The 19,872-nt window shown below is 39.1% G+C and overlaps 1 protein-coding gene across 2 annotated transcripts in view; it reads right to left on the bottom strand.

The window, feature by feature from the left end:
* Window positions 1-369: 369 nt before the first annotated feature.
* The window catches only part of acox3 (acyl-CoA oxidase 3, pristanoyl), a 62,571-nt gene continuing 43,068 nt past the window's right edge, over window positions 370-19,872 (bottom strand). Inside the window, exons 14-18 of one of the 2 annotated variants that reach the window (XM_007891478.2) lie at window positions 12,824-12,939; window positions 9,300-9,474; window positions 4,684-4,751; window positions 2,224-2,310; window positions 370-1,114 (exon numbers count right to left, since the gene is read on the bottom strand). In XM_007891478.2, the coding sequence (XP_007889669.1) occupies window positions 995-1,114; window positions 2,224-2,310; window positions 4,684-4,751; window positions 9,300-9,474; window positions 12,824-12,939 (566 nt within the window). In that variant the 3' untranslated portion in view covers window positions 370-994. Of the gene's footprint in view, window positions 1,115-2,223; window positions 2,311-4,683; window positions 4,752-9,299; window positions 9,475-9,778; window positions 9,971-12,823; window positions 12,940-19,872 lie in introns of those variants that run through there. The other variant, XR_487716.2, reaches the window with a different exon arrangement.

Genomic DNA, 19,872 nt, shown 5'->3' on the forward strand with positions numbered 1-19,872 from the left:
TGACATTCATTGTGTTAATGTAAAACAATTTGGAAAATTCTGCAGCTTTTTTCGATATATTACTGTGGTGAAACCCGGTGGTGTATAATCGTCAGGGAGAATTAGTTTAGCAGTGGTTTGGGAAGGGTTGCTGTAAAATCATCAGAGAGGTTCAGTACAGAACAATTACATTTGGTTAGTGCTGCATTGGCTATGTGTTTGGAACTGACGTATATTTGAAACATTTGGGAACAATGTTTAAAGTCTTAGATAGGAAAATATACACATACTTTAAGGTGAATTAGCTAAAGCCACTTTAACATAATTTTATCTTTACGTATTTTTCTAAAAGCTGTATGCAAAAATAACAATTATGTATCCAAACTTTTATTTTTAATCAAATTACTTTGAACAAGGAGCAAATCTAAAGACAAACATTCATGAGCAAATACATATTTCAGCAAATTTATTTTAACTTTTCATTTTCAAATTCACATCATTCTTTCTTATGATTCACAAACAGTGGAATATGGGTAACAATGAACGACAAGCAATGCTGTATAAGAATTTAAGATATGTCAATGCATCTCAAGGAATAAGGCTACTTCAACTCACCTTACACTCAATTCACTGAGTGAAGTTCAACAGCAAACATCATTAGTACATTCACAGTTCTGCTCCCATTTGAGCCACTACCTGTTTAACTGTTGCCTTGGCACTTTACCAGAATAGCAAATTCGATGGCATATTCAAACATAGCAGAAACCTTGCAATTACTCCTCTGAAGGATGATTTATTGATTCCCTGTCATGTACTGAAAATTGCATGTTTTCAATTCAGTTTCACTCAAATCATTCATTGTTTGAACATAAACTCTTCATGTAAATTCTTGCAAAGGAATGACAATTTGTTTGAGAATAATTCTACGCAGCATTAACTGAAAGTCACAGATGATATGGTTCAGAGATTGGTCATAACTCCAGGTGTATTTACGTGCTTTCAGAAGGTGGCTGAATCAGAGTTTTGACCTCAGGCTATTGACAGAAGGTTTGTTGACACAAAATTCTGCCCACCACGATGGTCTCTCAAGTACCGACTTTCCCTGAAGAACTGCTGTCCACAGGTTTTTATGTATCTGTAAAGACAGAAAAAGCAATTAATCTGTTTTGCTCTTCCCAAGAATGAAACTCAAAAGAGAATCCACAGAAGAATAAAGCTAAAATGTGTATGTCTAGGATATGAGTGTTTTTTTTAAATCCATGCACTGAATCATACAATATATACAATATATTATATATACACATACATGTATATCTTTTCAGCAAGAGTTTAATTCTATTATTCAATAAGAAGGAAATTCTTTAAAAAATCACATTTTATTCTCTAACTAAGAACATGGTTCTTAGTTAGAGAATAATAACAACTTGTCACCAAAGTGTTTATTACATTGCTTCCTTTCTGCCAAGTTTTCCACTCCAATTTTCATCCATTTTTAAAGATGCTTGACTGCTTTCCTTCTCCCTTCTACTGGAATAAAATTCCACAGATGCCCTCCGAGCCCTAACCCAGTGTCGGTGAGTATTTGGAGCCCTGCGTGATTTTCTCATTCCCTCAATTCTTAATTTCCTGACATATTAAACATGCTTCTCTTGACATTTCAACCCTTTATCGCAGTGAAAAACTTGACTGGATTGTTTCTTTTAACTGTTAATTCCCTTCACAATCTAGAAACATCAATTATGTCACCACAAAGTTTCCTCTTTTCCAAAGATAACAAGCCCAACATTCTTCACTTGTTCCATAAGCTCATTTCTGAATTCTCTCCAGGGTGGCGATATATTTGCTTTGAACTTAAGGCCTGAACTGCACTCAATACTCCTGATGGGCGGGTCTCACAACAGACCAGCAAATGTATTTGTATCTTGCATCTTGTAAGTATGACATTTTTAGAGGACCAACAGCTTTTCTACCAATGTTAAAATCACACCTTGGAATACTCAACAACTGCTCTGATTCATTCCTTATTTTCTAGGTTGATATGTTGACAAGCTATGAAATTCCTGATGGAGTTGCTAGCATTCCTTCTTGTGAATTTAAATTCCTTAGTGATCAGCACATTAGTGAGTGCATTGTTGTGTCAGAAATCTTGCATGAGCTCTTCCTTAAGGTAACCTATGAAGAGTTAAGAAGGCACAGAACAGAATACCGTGGAAAATGAAGAAATTAAACCAAGACTTGCAGTACCTCGCCATCAGCTTTTCCAATAGGTGAATTCAAAATAAAGTCAGGAGGAGCAATGACATCCACCAAAGCCACTGCATCATTCTTCAACTGTAATAACACAACATATACTGTGTCAGTCATGCATCAGAGTTTACTTTAACTTAAGAAAACAAGTTTATGATAAATATAATAATAATCCTTGCATTCAATATAGAGTCTTATCACATCGTTGAGACGTCTTAAAGAGCTTCACAGAATATCCTGCAAAGTAAATTGACTATATTTCATGGGCGAAACACCAACAGTTACTCTTCCTCTTGGGCTTGAAAAATCTCATGTTCTTAGGCTTAAAACCACTGACCTAAAATTTAAGATTGCGAGGAAGTTTGAAAACACAAGCCTGAAATTTGGCTTAATTTGAAAGCTGATTTTCCTTCCACAATAATAAAAAAGAAATGTAAAAAAAACTTCTAAATTAAGGCTTAATTTAAGACTCTTTTCCAAATTCTTTGTGATTTAAATTTTAAGATAATGGGAAACATTTTCATACCTCGGAACATGAGAATTTTGCTCTTAAAGCCAGGAAGAAAAACAACACATACACAAGTTGTGGATTGAACTTTTTCATGTTTTAGCAGATTTACAATAGTAATTCAAGATAACTAGCTGTTGAGTAGTTGCTGAACTTTACTCAACAACAACTTGCATTTATTTAGCACCCTTCATACAGAATAGCTTCTTGCTGACCAGTACTGGGCTTGGATGCAAAGCAAGGGAAAAAGAGGAGAGGGAGGTAACCATAGATGTGATCAAACAGGAGTCTCAAAGCAGGTCTGTCTGTGCTGCCTCCTATTGTATGTTTGAAGCAGTACCTACCCTCCTCCCACGCCTCTCCTTTCACCTTAACTTTTAACGTTCTGTCCTTGAATGGTTCAGGTCCTACCTCTCAAACCAGCTCCACTTTGTCTCCACAAATAGCTTCTCCTCCAGCCCCCGCACTGTCTCGTGTGGTGTTCCTCAGAGCTCTGTCCTCTCCTCTTCAACATGTACATCCTCCCTTTTGGTGACATCATCCGCAGACATGGGGGTCAACTTTCACATGTATGCAGATGACACCAAGTCTATCTCTCTGCCTCCACCCTTGACCCCGGGACCACTGATGTCCTAACAGACATTAAGTCCTGGATGAGAGCCAAATTTCTACATTTGAAAGTCAGAAAGACCGAGGAGCTTCTGATTGGCTCGCGCCAGCGCCTCCGCATTCAGGCACTGGCAGCATCAGAATCCATGGATACACACTCCACCTCACCAAACCTATCAGGAACTAGGCATCTTGTTCGACCCTCAACTGTCTTTCTCCCCCACATTTGTGCCGTGACCCGATCTGCCTTCCCCAACCAACGCAACATTGCCCAATATCGCTACAGCCTCCCCCCTCAGGCCACCGAAACCCTCATACATGCCTTCATTACAACCAGGCTCGACTATGCCAAAGCCCTGCTTGTCGGCCTTCCCAAATCTTTCCTCCACAAGCTGCAGATCATCCAGAAATCTGCAGGTTGTCCCCTCTCCCACCCTAGGCTCCGTGACCCCATCACACCCACGCCCGGCTCCACTGGCTCCCCATCCCTCAGAGGATAGAGATCAGAATTTTCATCCTCACCTTCAAGGCCCTCCATGGCCTTGCCCCTTCCTACCTCTCCGACCTGCTTACCCCTTATCAATCTGTCTGCTCCTGCCACTCAGCAGGCTCCGGCCTGCTCCATGTCCCCTGCCAGGCCAGCCCCACCATTGGCGGTCGGGCCTTCAGCCTCTCTGTCCCCACCCTCTGGAACTCCATCCCACATTCCCTTCTCCCTCCCTTGTCTCCTTCAAGGCACGCCTCAAGACCCTCCTCTTCGACCGTATCTTCGGCCACCCTTCCACCCTCCACACTCCCTGGTCCCAAGCCCCTCCATCCTCTCTGATCCCAACCGCTCCCCCCACCCCTGCTTGCGTCTTAATCCCTGACTGTTCAGAGCTTGGGGATGGCTTCCCGACATGAAAGGCGCTTTACAAATGCAATTTGGTATTGTATTTAGCTTAATTTAGCTTAATAATTATTGATACTCATTTAAATTATTTTGATGGAATTTTTGAAATGTATATATGTTTCTACTAAAGTCCTACTTTGGAATTATCCAGAATCATATATCCACACGTCACCTTTTGATATCCTATAGGCTTTACACAAATGGCTATAATGATAATCATAATAATAATGATCCATGTATTTGATATGAGCACCTTTCACATTGGGGGGATGTCTCAAAACGTTTCACAGGATGTACTGTAAAATGTTGTGACAATGTATTTTGTAGGGGAATGTATGTGCTGATTCTATTACTTTTGCTCCTTAACCAGATCACATTTATTAAACTGAAAATAAAATTTGTGATTATATAACGTTACGATTAAATGATAAGCAAATTGTTTGGTTACCTGTGCACAGAGGTTTAGAATAGCATTTTGCAAACTTTTAGCAGGTTGTTCACCATGGAAATATCCCCCTGTAAATAAAAGTCCAACTTGATATAAGTTACTGTTTATGAATTCTAAAACCATTTGTTGATCTATAACTAAAAAGTCAATTTGTAATCACTGGCATTTTTGTTTATTAAGGTAAAACTTGCATTTGTATTATTTTGAAATATATCAAAACAATTCTCTTGCAGTGTAAGGAAACTTTGCATTAATCAGTATCAATTAGCATCAAATAGTTGTGAAAATCTCAATAAATGCACTGTGGCTCAGTTGAATGTTTGCACTGTGCAGTCATGTCAGGGTGGGGGAAGAGACATGATTAAGGTCACAGCAGGTGCGATGTGTATTACAGCTTGGTAGCCACTGTCTTTGCCATTCACAGCATAGGGTAGATATTAAATAAAGTATAAAACACATAAGCCATTAGACTATGTGAAATAGCAACTCAACCCCTGGTTAGCAGGATTCCAGCTTTTCTGGGGGTTTTGTTTGGAAATAGAAAGCAAGCAATTCTTACTGTTGTTATTATTATTAACTGGCAATTGAATGCAAACTGTGAGATGAAACTCAATCACTGCTGAGGACCCAGCTTCAAGACCTTCAGCATTGATAAGTCCTTGAGCACAACTAATATAAAAAACATTCAATGTACCATTAAACCGGTACCAATGTTTAACAATAGACTATTTGACCATTTTTGTTTGGAGGATGGGGAGATTTTCGTCAGGTGTGGGGAAGTCCTCATCTATACCATATATCCATCTGTTCTAGCAGCAATGATTTAATAGCAAACATGAGCTGGAACCTGGCTGAGTTTTCAGCCGAGTTGCTGAGGCCAACTTAGGTTCCCGGTACCACCCAGATGAGATCAGTTAACCGAGCAGGAATTGAAATATCCAGGTATCTCAGCCTTAGTTTGACACTTGGTAGTGACTTTGCTAACTGAACCATTGAAACAATAACAACAAAATTACACTACATATGTATAGCGCCTTTCATGTCAGGAGGATGTCCCAAGGCGATGTTTTGGACCCGAGCTGGGGGTCGGGATCGGGGAGGGTGGATGGGGTGGGGGTGGGAACGAAGTGACCGAAAACATGGTCAAAGAGGAGCGTCTTGAAGAAGGCAAGGGAAGGGGCAAGGCGGAGGGAATGTGGGATGGAGTTCCAGAGGGTAGAGGTAGAAAGGCTGAAGGCCCGATCACGGATGGTCAGGCGGGGTGGGCGGGGGAACGTGGAGCAGGCCAAAGCCTACTGAGCGGAGAGAGTGTGCAGGTTGATATGGGGTCAGCAGGTCGCACAGGTAGGAAGGAGCAAGACCGTGGCGGGTCTCTAATGTGATTTTGAACACTATGGGGGATGGGAAGCTAGTGTAGCCGGGAGGGGGTGTGGGTAATGGGGTCACAAAGCCTGCTGCGGCAGAGTTCTGGATGACCTGCAGCTTGTGGAGGGAAGGGTTGGGAAGGCTGACAAGCAGAGAGTCGGCATAGTTGAGCATAGATGTGATGGATGCATGGATGAGGGTTTCAGTGGCCTGAGGGGTGAGGCTGTGGCGGAGCCGGGTGATGATGCGGAGGTGGGAAAAGGCAGAGCGGGTCATGACACAGATGTGGGGTAGAAAGGACAGTTGAGCGTCAAACAAGATACCAAGATTCCAGACTGCCTTAGTAAGGTGGAGTGTGCCTGAGTTGTGGAAACGTTGACGGGAGCCAATTAGGAGAGCCTCGTGATGTATGGTGTCTCTCAGTTGTTTGACAACTGCAATAATGGCAACTCATATGTCAACTTGCTGCTGTTCTAGAAGAGGAAGCAACAGTCAGTCTAGCAGTGGAAGTGTCTTCGAAAAGGAGTAATTCAAACAACTGAAAACAAAACTGAAAGACATCTTCTGCACAACTGAGGCAGCTCCAGCTCAGAGTGGCTGAGCTGGAATCCGAGGTGCCGACACTATGGAGTATCAGAGACAGTGAGTACTTCCTGGATAGCTACATCCTGGAGCCAGTCACTCCCCTGAGGGAATATACGGTCAACATAATTGGTTATGGTCAGGATAGGTCAATGGACAGTCAGGAGGTCAGGAGAACAACGGAAAGAGTGGTAGTAAATCCGGCATTAACCTTGAACAATAGATATGAGATCCTTGGAACTTGTATCGACAAGGAAGCTGGTGAGGTGGAAGGAAAGACTACCTCTAACACTGGGGCAAACGAGCGGATGGTTGTTGTCATTGGGGATGAGACTATTAGGCAACACCAACCAGAAGACCCGAAGGCTTTGTTGCCTCCCTGGGGCCAGGGTGAAGGATGTCTCGGCAGGGCTAAAGGATAATTTAAAATACGAGGGCAAGGATCCGTTGGTAGTACGTCACATAGATACCAATGACATCGGTAGAGTTGGCCAAGATGACTTGAGAAGGGAATTCAAAGAGCTGGGGTCCAAATTGAAGTCAAGATCATCGAAGGTGGTGATATCGGGATGACTGCCTGTACCATATAACAATTAGTACTTGAACAAACAAATTAAGGACTTGGCTAAGAGTAGTGCTGAACTCAGGGGTTTCTTTATATGGGCCATTGGAATGAGTATCGGGGGAAAAGAAAGCTTTCAGAGAAATTCCTGCATTTAAATCGGGCTGGGACAAATGTCCTAGCTAAATGAATTAATAGGGAGGTAAATAGGAATTTGAACTAATAAAGAGGGGGTGGGGGGGGGAGTATATAGGTAAGAAAATAGAAAAAATAAGACAATGCAGAATAGCATGCCAGATAATAGGAATATGTTAACTAGGGTTAAGAAGCTTGGCAAAGCAGATAAGGAATCAGAGAGTAGAGGAAATGGTAGGAAATTAGAAATGCTATATCTGAATGCACGAAGCATTCAGAATAAAAATGATGAATTAAAAGCACAGATAGACACATATGGGTACGATCTAGTAGCCATCACTGAAACATGGTTACAAGGAGATCTAGGGTGGGAGTTCAATATTCCAGGATTCTCAGTTTACAGGAAAGATAGGCACTGTGGGGGGGGGGGGGGGGGGGGGGGTGGTGGTGGTGGTGAGTAGCCCTCACAAAAAGTTAGTTAGCAGGTACAGCAAGCAGTTAGGAAGGCTAACGGTATCTTGGCATTTGTTACAAAAGGGTTAGAATATAAGAGTAGGGAAGTCTTGCTGCAACTGTATAGGGCCCTGGTGAGACCACACCTGGAATACTGTGTGCAGTTTTGGTCTCCTTATTTAAGGAAGGATGTACTTGCCTTGGAGGGGGTGCAGCGTAGGTTTACTAGGTTGGTACCAGGGATGAAGGGGATGAGTTACGAGGATAGGCTGACCAATTTGGGCCTATATTCTCTAGAATATAGAAGAATTAGAGGGGATCTTATAGAAATCTGTAAGATCATCAAAGGGCATGATAGAGTAGATAGTGGGAGATTGTTTCCTATGGTTGGAGAAACTATAACCAGGGGTCACAACCTTAAGATCAGAGGCAGCCCTTTTGCACTGAGTTGAGGAAGAACTTCACTCAAAGGGTGGTGAATGTATGGAACTCGCTACCCCAAAGGGCTGTTGACACTCAGTCCTTGAACATATTCAAGACTGAGATAGATAGATTTCTTATTGCAAAAGGGATTAAGGGATATGGGGATAAGGCAGGGTTATGGTATTAGCTGGAGTTAGATTAGAAGATCAGCCATGATTGAATGGAGGGGCAGGCTCGAAGGGCCGAATGGCCTACTCCTGCTCCTACATGTTATGTTACGTTATGAAAATATACCCTGCTAAATATGTGATTCCAGTTGTTTGAATGAGGAATACTTTTAAAGCAACAATTTACAGGACTGTACAATATTTTCGGCTGATTTCTTTTTTTGGTCCTTATCATTGTACCAGTTTTCAAGCTGCAGAATTGGGAGCTGGCAGCAATGTTTAGTGACCCACTTTGATATTGTCACATTAGCAGTAAACTGAGCCCGATGTGGAGATATAGGAGAAAGCGACACAATGAGCGGAGGCTGAAGAACAACATTATAAAAACATATAGCAGCATTACCACCCACCTCAAAAATATTTAATTACAGACTTAATTCAATCCACCATAACAGCTCTACTCTAATGAAACAATATGGTTGAATGAAAATATATATGTTTGTGTGGGCTGGGTGGTGCAAAGAGCTAGAATAATTTCTTGCCTTTGGGACCTGTATTCAAATTTAGTCCAAACAGATGGGAAGATGATACAATCTCTGAAATGGCTCTTCGATCCAGGATATAATCCTCAATATAATCTTCAATCCTCAATCCATCTGATATAACTCCAAAACATTAAAACACCTTTGTGATTCATAACTCGCCCAATAGCTTGCATTTTTAAAAGGACAACATTTAAATATCTTGATCTGTTAAACCTGCGTGTTTTGTAGCGCTGAACACTAACTAATAAAGACAAAATGTTTACTTTAGTGTAATATAGTTCAGATGGTTATACATGGGAAGGGCATGCCATATAGATGTTTATTTTTAAGTAGGGAATCACAATAAAGCGAAATTAGGATGATTTTCAGAGAAACTCTTCTCACCTTGGTACAGCACAGCTGTATGTTTGCTAAGAGCCCAGAGTCCATACAGAGCACTGAGTCGTTTTAACACAGGCTGCAGGGAGGTCGGTGTGCTACAATTATGAGTAAAGTCATGGAATCGTTGAAATACATTGTACTCGATAAATGCAATTGCCAGGGATCTGCAATAATATACCTAGAGAGAGAAAAAAAATGCATTTACACAAAGTATAGACTACAAATTCATTTGGGGAAACAAAAATATATGTACAGTTTATATAATTTATTTAACAAGCTACCTTGTTCTAAATGTATTTTTCTTTTGCAACCAGTAAGACTAAAAAATACAATTTTGGTGGTAAGATTCTTTTAGTTAACAGTGATATAGTGAAGCAGTACAACACCAACTACATGCCCCATTCTACACAGTGTTACTAAAATTATCATGGGCTTAAACCTGTTAGCTAACAAAGAGAGCATTGATGTATTCACACAGTTACCTCATGTTATATTGTATGGTTCTTGTGTTACTCTGCGTCAACAAACTTATCCTTTTGGAACTGCAAGAACAGCTGACATTATTCATCCTTTTTCTTCTGACCTCACAAAGAAAACATTAACCGGAGACATGAACTGGTGTGTCATTCTATTTGAACAATTCGTAAAGTTGTATTGCCTGGCAGCAAACACCACTGTAGAAACAGGAATAGAAGCCAGTGTTGCAAGACTGATGGGAGCGGACACTGAGATTACATTAAAGAAGCTTTCATTAACTATTTTACACAGGTTTTCTTACAATTATACACTAATTTCTGTTTGGATTTTTAATTTATGGATTTTTTTGATCCATTACGGTTTCCACTGAATGTGGATCTCATATCAAGGTTACATCTAGTATCTCACAACCATTCAACAATATATAATAAGTATTGTAATGTTGTACATCACAAGCTTTGTTCAGGAGGGGGTGGGGGGTGTGAAGATGAGCCCTTAGGCTCATTTGACCTTATTCTTCCAGAACATCCACCCTACTATTTTACAATTACATCAAACAGCTTTTAAATGAGTCTGATATTCTGGCCTCAAACACCTTTCCTGGTAACATTTCCCAGTCATTAATTACGCCCTGTTTGTTGGCCTTCCCAAGTCTTCCATTCACAAGCTGCGGATCATCCAGAATTCTGCAGCTCGTGTCCTCTCCCGCACCAGGCTCCGTGACCCCATCATACCCACCCTTGCCCAGCTGCACTGGCTCCCCATCCCTCAAGGGATAGAGTTAAAAATCCTCGTCCTGATCGTCAAGGCCCTCCATGGCTTTGCCCACTCCTATCTCTCCAATCTGCGAAACCCTTATTAACCTGTTTGCTCCCTCCGCAAAGCAAGCTCAGCCATGTCCCCTACCCAGCTCCCCCTCACTATCGACGGTCGGGCCTTCATCCTCTCTGCCTCCACCTTCTGGAGCTCCATTCCACATTCCCACTGCTTCGCTCCCTCCCTTCTTTCCTTCATGACACGCCTCAAGATCCTCCTCTTTGGCCGTGCCTTTGGTCACCCTCCTAACCTCTCTGCCACCATCACCCCACCACCCCCGGGTCCTAATCCCTGACTGTTCTGCGCCCTGGAAATCCTCCTGACATCAAAGGCGCTTTACAAATGTAATTTGGGCTTGTATTGTGTATTTTGCATTGTATAATCAGGATATACAATGCATCTCTCCTGTAAGGAAAGCCAACTTGGGAGACTTCAGCTCTAACCCCAAATCACTGGTGTAAAGTATATGCAGTATTTTAACCCAACCATCTTTTATCAATTTTGAAATAATCTGAATGCAATCCATAAAACTATTCAGACAAAGAAAAAATGTGCATATAATGCATTTCCTTTTTAGAATTTGTGGCTCAGACTGTGGTATTACCACACGTGGCTCAGAAATATGTTGCTATGTGTCTCGCATTCACAAGAAAAGTTAAAACAAGAGTCTGATGTCTGGCAAATAATTAACAGCATGACTACATCTAAGATTTAAACAACTTATATATCTTTAACAGGGTGTTGAAACAATGCACAAGAATGGAAAAGACCACTGGTGTCTGTCTGGTCAGTTCCATTTTAACAAGGAGAGGAAGTTTAAATGATAATGGAATATCATTGACGATAGAAAAAAAGAGCAACACAAATACAGCAGAATATAATGACGCTCTTGAAATACATTTATTTTATTTTCAAAGTGCCTTAAAGTCATCAGGAAGCTTTGACCCATGAGAGTTTGCTTTCTGTAAATTTACAAAGTTAATTTAATGCTATATAGTAAATGTCAATGATAGTACTATTTCTACAATGGATCGGAAGCAACAAACTAAGCCTCCTGAGACAGGGATTGCATCATGTTATTAAAAACTTTTGCAGTTCAAAGAAGTAAATAGAATTCATTTCCTTGGCATTCCTAGGTCCATTGTTAATTTCTAATGATTATTAATACTAATACTAAAAGTCCTTCCATTTAGTATAGGCGTTCATGTCTGGAGGACATCTCAAAGGGCTTCACAGGATTTAACTCAAAGGCAAAGCGTGAGGCTTTGAATACATCTTTGTTAATCACAGAAGGAGGTTCTTTTTACTCAGCTGAAGCATTATGCCTTAACCCCAATTTTAAAAGGAGATACTGTACAATTATTTTTAAAAACATTGCATCTTTTAACTAATGCAAACTGAATTTCCACTTTGAATTTGCTGTGGAAACAATATTTTAATACAAACTTCTTTAACAAATTTGAAATAATTTTCAAAAGTTCTAGAAATGAATGTGCCGATTTGGATTAAAACTAAACTTCTGTTCCAACATTCTTTGAATGGCATTAAGAAGAATTATTGATAAGTTTTGGACATGAGGCATTCAATATAATAATTTAATGGAGTTCTTTAGAAAATAAAGAGTAAATTATTGCATTTCATCAGCTGTGTTTAAATTATACCTTAATTAAGCCCAAAGTGCATTATGGTAGCTAATGATCAGATATTTGCCCCCCTCTGGTTGTTGGAATTTCATAAATTTTCAGCTTACATCACTAATATGAACAATAGTACGAACAATGTTACATAATATGAACGATGTTACTTCAATCACCTTGTGACCATCAATTATTTCATCAAGAAATATGAAGTAGTCAATTGTCCTTTGTTTAGTCACATCAGACACAAGCCATTTAATGGGTACAATGCAACTTTAGTCACCATATAATTGTCAAAAAAACAAACCTTTGTAATTTATCATAAAACATCTCAAAGCATTTTATTGATATTGGTATTGTTGGCACACTTGGAAGCTGTTCAAGCTAGTAAAGTCCCACAAACAGCCATGAAGTTAATTAACCTTGATGATTATTGCCTGAACAAAGAAAGAAAAATCACTTTACCTTTTGAATAGTGCCATGGGTTCTCTGGTAATGTAGTTTGAAACTTGAACCAAAGTGCTATCAATTAAGATTATGGACAAGCTAAATAAACAAGATGAAGCAACTGTCACAGAACTTCCTCCAATCCCTTACCTGACTGTTGTTTCTGGACTCAAAATCTGATTTTCCCGATTTCTTCTCCTGATCAAATTTCATGTGGCTTTCTCTCAACAGGTAACAAACTAGCCATTTGTACGCAGCCAAAGCAACTGAAATACAAGGATATAACGACAGTCTTTTACAAACCAGGCTTGTTTCTTTTTTCAACCTTGCTACAAAAAGATCAAAGGAGTCCTGTACATTAATCATATGGAAATGTCATGAATCAGTCTATGATAATAATAACGAGTTATGCTAACCTTCACTGGCAAGCTATTCTGTGGGCATTCCTTATAGAATATCAAATAGACTGAATTAAATTTGAAACATCACACGTTCCGGAGGCATGACATTTAATAATAACAATCATTAAGTTTGATACTGCATTGGGAGGATGTCTCCAAGCGCTTTGAAATATTTACTGTAAAGTGTAGCGATTGTATATTATGTAGGTGAACTTCAAATGGTCTTAGCCTCTACTGCCTTAAAATTTTAAATCGTACAATATTTATGAACATTCTTAAATTCAGTCTTAATTTGGAATCTAGTTTTCCACCTTTCTTAAAATTGTTGTTAAACCCATTAGGAACATTCACTGCCAAGTCTCAGACATGAATAAAAGCTATTGGGGCAAAGTACTAGGTATTGTAAGGGTGCCCATGGGATCCTATCCCAGTGGAAGGCAAAAATAACTTAAAAGCCTTTCGAAGATGGGGAGTGGGGAAATATTAATTTATCCCCCTGCCCCCAAACAAAGGATTCTCAATATCATTTGAGTCCCGGGATCCCTTACTGTAAAGCGCTCTGAGACCCCGTCCAGCGTGGAGGGCGCTATATAATTCCAAGTTGTTGTTGTTGTATCAGTTTTTGTTAGACTCAAATGCTATGCTTCTTTTGTTGATTTAACCAAAGTGTTTTTTTAAAACAAAAAGATTTGAAAACAGGAGTTGTATTGGCAACCATTACAATCTAAGAGAATCTGTGTTGTCTGAATGCCAGATGAAACCTACTTTGAAAACAAAGCTTGCATTTTTGGTCAAAATATGCTATGAGAAAGACAGAAAGATGAATAGAAAGGGAATAAAAGAAAAAAGAGGAAGAAAAAGAATGACACAAACAACGCATGGAAATAAGACTGAAAGGCAGACAGAAAGAACCAAGAAAGAGATAGACTGACAGAAAGATGGAAATAATTTAATTTTAGTTGTTGGCACTGTGACAAATCCATCTAGAGTGAAGACATTTATAAGCATTGTTACCTTTTCCAACTCCAAAATGCAGGAAGGTGATAAAGGCGCAGTCAAAGAGCACTCAACATGGAGCATACATACAATAAGATCAAAACCTGCTCCCTTTGAACTGTACCTATGGCCACCGACCTGCAATCCCCCATCTTCCCCCCAACTCAGTCTCCCCGTTTCTATATATCACTTTAAGGCATTCTCCTACATGAGAGGTGTTATGTATGTGTGCAAATTGTTACTGGTATGGTAGACAAAGATGATCAAACACTGATATTGCAATATATTGATGTTATCACATTGCCAGAGAGGGAGAATAAGAATTTGATCAGGTAGTGCATTGGTCACCTTTGATGAATCCATTATTCATATTATTCCTGTGCTGAGGAAACCATCATCATATCGCACTCTTTACATAGCAATTTTGCTATTTTTCTGAATTTTGTTTGAATCAATGGAGCCATTTCTGTTCTTTTGAATCATTTATGATTAAAAAAGCAAAAATGGAATAGGCCAATTTCCCTTACATTAATTTTGAATGGTGAGTAGGAATGAAAATGCAGCTAAAATTTCCAGTCTGAAACTCAAACAATCTGTATGTAAGAGAGCTCTATAAAAAAATGCTTCTTCAATAATATCTTACGTTTGAGTGGGAAGAAACATGTTCCTCTTTGCTTTTATTGGCAAGTGTGTTAATAAATATACTAAAGGGAAAGTAATGATTGGCACCTTTGCAGTTGCCAAAGATGTTTATAAATATATAAATATTACATTCAAATAAGGAAACAGTGTTTCTCCGTTTGTTTGCTCAGCTAATGTATTAAAGTAACCTTCCCTGGTTGAGAACAGCGGGTTGATGACATGGGAAAGGGAAGCAAGGTCACAAGATGGGATGACATGATCTCTGGATAAATAAGACAGACATCCTGAGACTATCTGCTGTGGGTTATGCTGACTTTTGATAATTTCCAAAAGCATTTTTTTAGAGAATCTCATTCTAACAAAAAAGGTCATGAGATTTAGCCTGTGAGCAATTTGGCCTTTTTTTTAAGGCAAAGAAACTAAGCAAAAAAGTGACCACACATGGATACATAGAAAGGAAGGAGCAGAAAAAGGCCCAATAGGTCCTGGGATAGCTCCCTGTTCAATTAACTATTCAATGACTTATTTCTGAATTAGAGCAATAATTTGTTCTTTGTAAATGTAAGTGAATAGTAAAAGAAAATGACTAGAGCTCAATGATGATTAATTTGAAGGCTCACTAATATATTACTATGGTAACCAGTAGAGTGAAAACTATGTTGTCAACCTAGATCTTTAAGAATGAGTATCCCCTCCGTCTTCTGATTTAAGGTTATGGATTGAAAACACACAACTAGACTTAATGTAACTGTGTTAGATTTTCAGCGACACAGTCTTTTGGATGAGATGTAACCCTGCAATCCTGTCAGGCTGTTCAGGTGGAAATTAAAATCCTTCACAAAAGGAAGTGATTTTTGTGTCTCAGCTAATAATCCTCTGGATTAATTGTTCATTCACTTTATCGCTATTTGTGGGACCTTCTTGTTGCAAACAGCTGACATGTTTGTCCATAAACAGAAACTACACTTGATTGTCATTATTTCTTTAGTGTCTTGTCATATCAAGATGCTATAAAATGCTTGTTTTTGCTTTCCTTGTCCCCAAAAACATATTATTTATTTTTTGAAGATATATATTTTGTAATCGTACTTTATAAATGTTTTCCTGACTGTACCAAGCAACTGAATGAAAGTATAAAAGTATAAAAGTATTTATACATTTTGTAAACAAAAAATGAAAATGTTTACTTTCAAGAAAGGACTCCACTACTGAAACTAAACATAAATGGATCTTTAGTATTATCTCTCACAATAACACTGAATACTCTTTCCCACTCCACCCCTTCCCATATGTGAGAAAAATAAATTGCATCTGTCTCATAGTTGAAGTCAAGGTTTATATTTTCTTCCATAAATGTTTTACATTAGAAATGTCTTTTCTTTTCTAAAAATACCCTGTTTTCCCCCCAAAATTCACTGAAGCCCAATATTTCTCATGTTCTTTTTAAGAAATGCAGAAGTCCACCATTCAAATTAAAACTGAAATAATGATTTTTGTTTATATTTTTGCACAATCTTTTAAAAGAATGGATTTAAGGCCATGCCCACGAGACATTTCAGCTTTATGATTCAAAACTGAAGTTCACAAAAATGGTACATCTTAAGAGGATTACGCTGTACAGATTCTTTTTAAACAAATATCCAAACCAATATTCCATTACAAACATCTGCTCATATAGTGAGAAGCTTACTGACACATCATTGGAAGATTTACAAATGCTAAAGAGCAAGTGAAGTCCACTTTCTGATTTATAGTCATCTCATCTTAAATTCTGTAAATTACTCAGGATTTGTTGCTTTCTTGGGCATAAACATTTATCCTGAAACAAGACATTTGAAAAGGCTTTAAACACACATTACAACTTCCACCTCCAACTCACTGTTTTATTTACCCAATGTAACAGGTTGAGGATTGAACTAGTAATTCTACTCCAAACAAAACCATTTATAATCCTATTTTTAATCCGGTGATTATTATGGAAACAAACACTGTGATAGAACAGCTTCCACTCAGTTTACTTTGCAAAAATTACATGAAAAAAAATCTGCCTATTTCAAAGCTCCATGTTCTCAAATTGTTTTTTTCGTTCTGTAAACATGGTATACATCCCAAGTTATATCTGTCAAAAAGAATGAAGGATGGGCTTGCTGGCCTTTTCTCAATTATTTATTTATAAATTTCAAGCATCATAAAACAAAATCTACAGCAAGTGTAACAATACAGAACTAAATTTATATGCCAAATTAAGAATATAAACAATAAATCCCTGAGCAGTTCCAAATTAAAAACAGAACAAAACTTATTAGAAGTTCATAAAAACAGAGCAAATCAAAAGGATTGTCTATCCAACCAAAGCCAAAATTGAACACCCACCAAGAATGGGGAAAAAAAGAATCCTGCTTCGGAGCAGTAATGGAAAATTCCAATATCCAGACATAAGAACATAAGAATTAGGAGCAGGAGTAGGCCATTCGGCCCCTCTAGCCTGCCCCGCCATTCAATAAGATCATGGCTGATCTATTCTAAACTCCACCTACCCGCCTTATCCTCATATCCTTTAATCCCTATATCTGCAAGAAATCTATCAATCTCAGTCTTGAATATGTTCAAGGACTGAGCATCTACAGCTCTTTGGGGTAGAGAATTCCATAAATTTCACTACCTTCTGAGTGAAGAAGATTTTCCTCAACTCAGTGCGAAAGGGATTAGCCCTAATTTTAAGACTGTTTATAGTTTCTCCAACCAGGGGAAAAAGTCTCCCACTATCTATTCTGTCGTGCCCCTCAATAATCTTATAGGTTTCTATAAGATCACCTCTCATTCTTCTATATTCTAAATTGCTCAACCTATCCTCATAACTCATCCTCCTCATCCCTGGTACCAACCTAGTGAATCTACATTGTACCCCGTCCAAGGCGAGTACATCCTTTCTTAAATAAGGAGACCAAAACTGCACACAATACTCTAGGTGCGGTCTCACTAGAGCCCTATACAGTTGCAGCAAGACTTCCTTATTTTATATTCTAACCCTTTTGTAACAAATGCCAACATACCGTTAGCCTTCCTAACTGCTTGCTGTACCTTCAAACTAACTTTTTGTGACTGGTGTACAAGGACACCCAAGTCCCTCTGAACGCTAACACTATCTAGTGTCTCCCCATCTAAACAATAATCTGCTCCACTGTTTTTGCCACCTAGGTGGATGACCTCACACTTCCCGACATTATACTTCATCTGCCACCTATTTGCCCACTCACCTAGCCTATCTATATTCATTGCATTTTTTTAATGTCACCCTCGGTGTTTACTCTTCCTCCTGGTTTGATGTCATCCGCGAATTTGGATATATTAAGTTTGTTGTCCTCATCTAGATCTTTGATGTAGATAGTAAATAGTTGAGGCCCAAGCATTGATCCTTGTGGCACTCCACTAGTCACATCCCGCCAATCTGAAAAGGACCCGTTTATCCCTACTCTTTGTTTACTTTCTGTTAGCCATTTTTCAATCCATGCTATTATATTCCCCTTAATTCCATGGGCCCTAATCTTGTGAATCAACCTTTTATGCGGCACCTTATCGAATGCCTTTTGGAAATCTAAATACACTACATCCACTGATTCCTCCCTATTGCGGAGTCCTGTAGCTCATGGTTAGAGCACTCGCTTTGCAAGTGAGAGACCTGAGTTCAATTCCAGGCAGGGCGAAACCTTGGGCAAGTTTCCTTACTCCACACGCCTAATAATAATCCCTCCAAAAAAAAAAAAAAACAATAATAAATTGGTCATTTTCAATCTATGACTGTTTGTGGGACATTGCTGTGCGCAATTGGCTGCCGCGTTCGCCCACAAATATACAGTCAACTCACTTTACAGTATATTCTGTGAAGCGCTTTGGGACGTCCTCCCGACGTGAAAAGCGCTATATCAAATGCAAGGATTATTATTATTATTATTATTACTTGATATGTCCTCACAAAAATCTAAAAGATTTGTTAAGCATGACTTCCCTTTTGTAAAGCCATGTTGACTCTGTCTAATCATAGTCCTGTCATGTCTAGTTTTCCAATAGCCACATTGGAAAAGCATCACAAGGATCTATTTGGCAATGCTGAAATCAAATAGCAGATAAAAGTAGGATTCACAAACTATTGTTTGTTAAGCTGTCCCTCTCCTAAGGGACTGATACTCGGGTGCATTCCACAAATGCTGGTTTACCTTGGGTATCTCACTCAAAAATTAACCCAATGAGTCAGGACTGCTAACCCAAAATAACCGGGTTGTTATTTTATGTTTTATGAATAAACTCAACTTTAATAGCCCTTACATGTGGCTCAGTACTGGGCAATACATTTACCAGTTGAAACATCAGTCAGCTGTGGAAAATTATTCTTACACTTATCTAATACCAATGTGAATAATTCTTTGCATATTCCTTAAATGATTTTCCAAGTCAGGCTGTTTGGTTAATTTTTTATGTAATTTACTCATCCTTTGATTTTAGTAATTGAAATGGTGTATGACAGCTGTAAAAGCAACTGGATCAAACAATATGTACAAAGCAGTTCACGCCAATATGATTAAATCTAATTTGGACAGCTGGAATTGGGTGTGTTTTACAATGATTTCTCAAGCTCATTCAGCTTGGTCGCCCTTTACGCTTGATAACCCCAAATGTTTGCATACAAAAGGTTTAATTTGATTTAATGCCCACTTCATCCAGTGCTTTTTGATGCAATTTGCTAGAACAGTACAAATTATGGTCGGACACGTTATAATCAAATTGTGCTGTAGCCTGGCTGCTGGAAGCAAATGCTACTGGCAGCATTAATGTCTGTTTTTAAGGTGGACTTTCCAGCCTTCTTCAAGTTCTCCCTGAAATTAGGCGAGCCTTCAATGACTCCCTACTCATTGTGGGTCCCTGTGGTGGTGGGCCTTAGAATCAAAGCTCCATTAAACTCAGAATTTAAAACAGCAGTCTCTCAGAGATTGTAAAATCTCAAGACACTGTAAGACCAGATCCGTAGCAAGACTCCATGGTCATGCCTTTCAGTTGGCTACTGTGATCAGGCATCTGTGGATAGCACAATTGCCAGCGCATAAAGTGTGCCCTCAAGCTGGTGACTTAGCCTTGTACATAATCTTCTGCAGGTTAAGGGCTGAA

This window comes from Callorhinchus milii, unplaced genomic scaffold (genome assembly GCF_018977255.1).
Source record: "Callorhinchus milii isolate IMCB2004 unplaced genomic scaffold, IMCB_Cmil_1.0 Scaffold1, whole genome shotgun sequence".
NCBI classification, from domain to species: Eukaryota; Metazoa; Chordata; class Chondrichthyes; order Chimaeriformes; family Callorhinchidae; genus Callorhinchus; species Callorhinchus milii.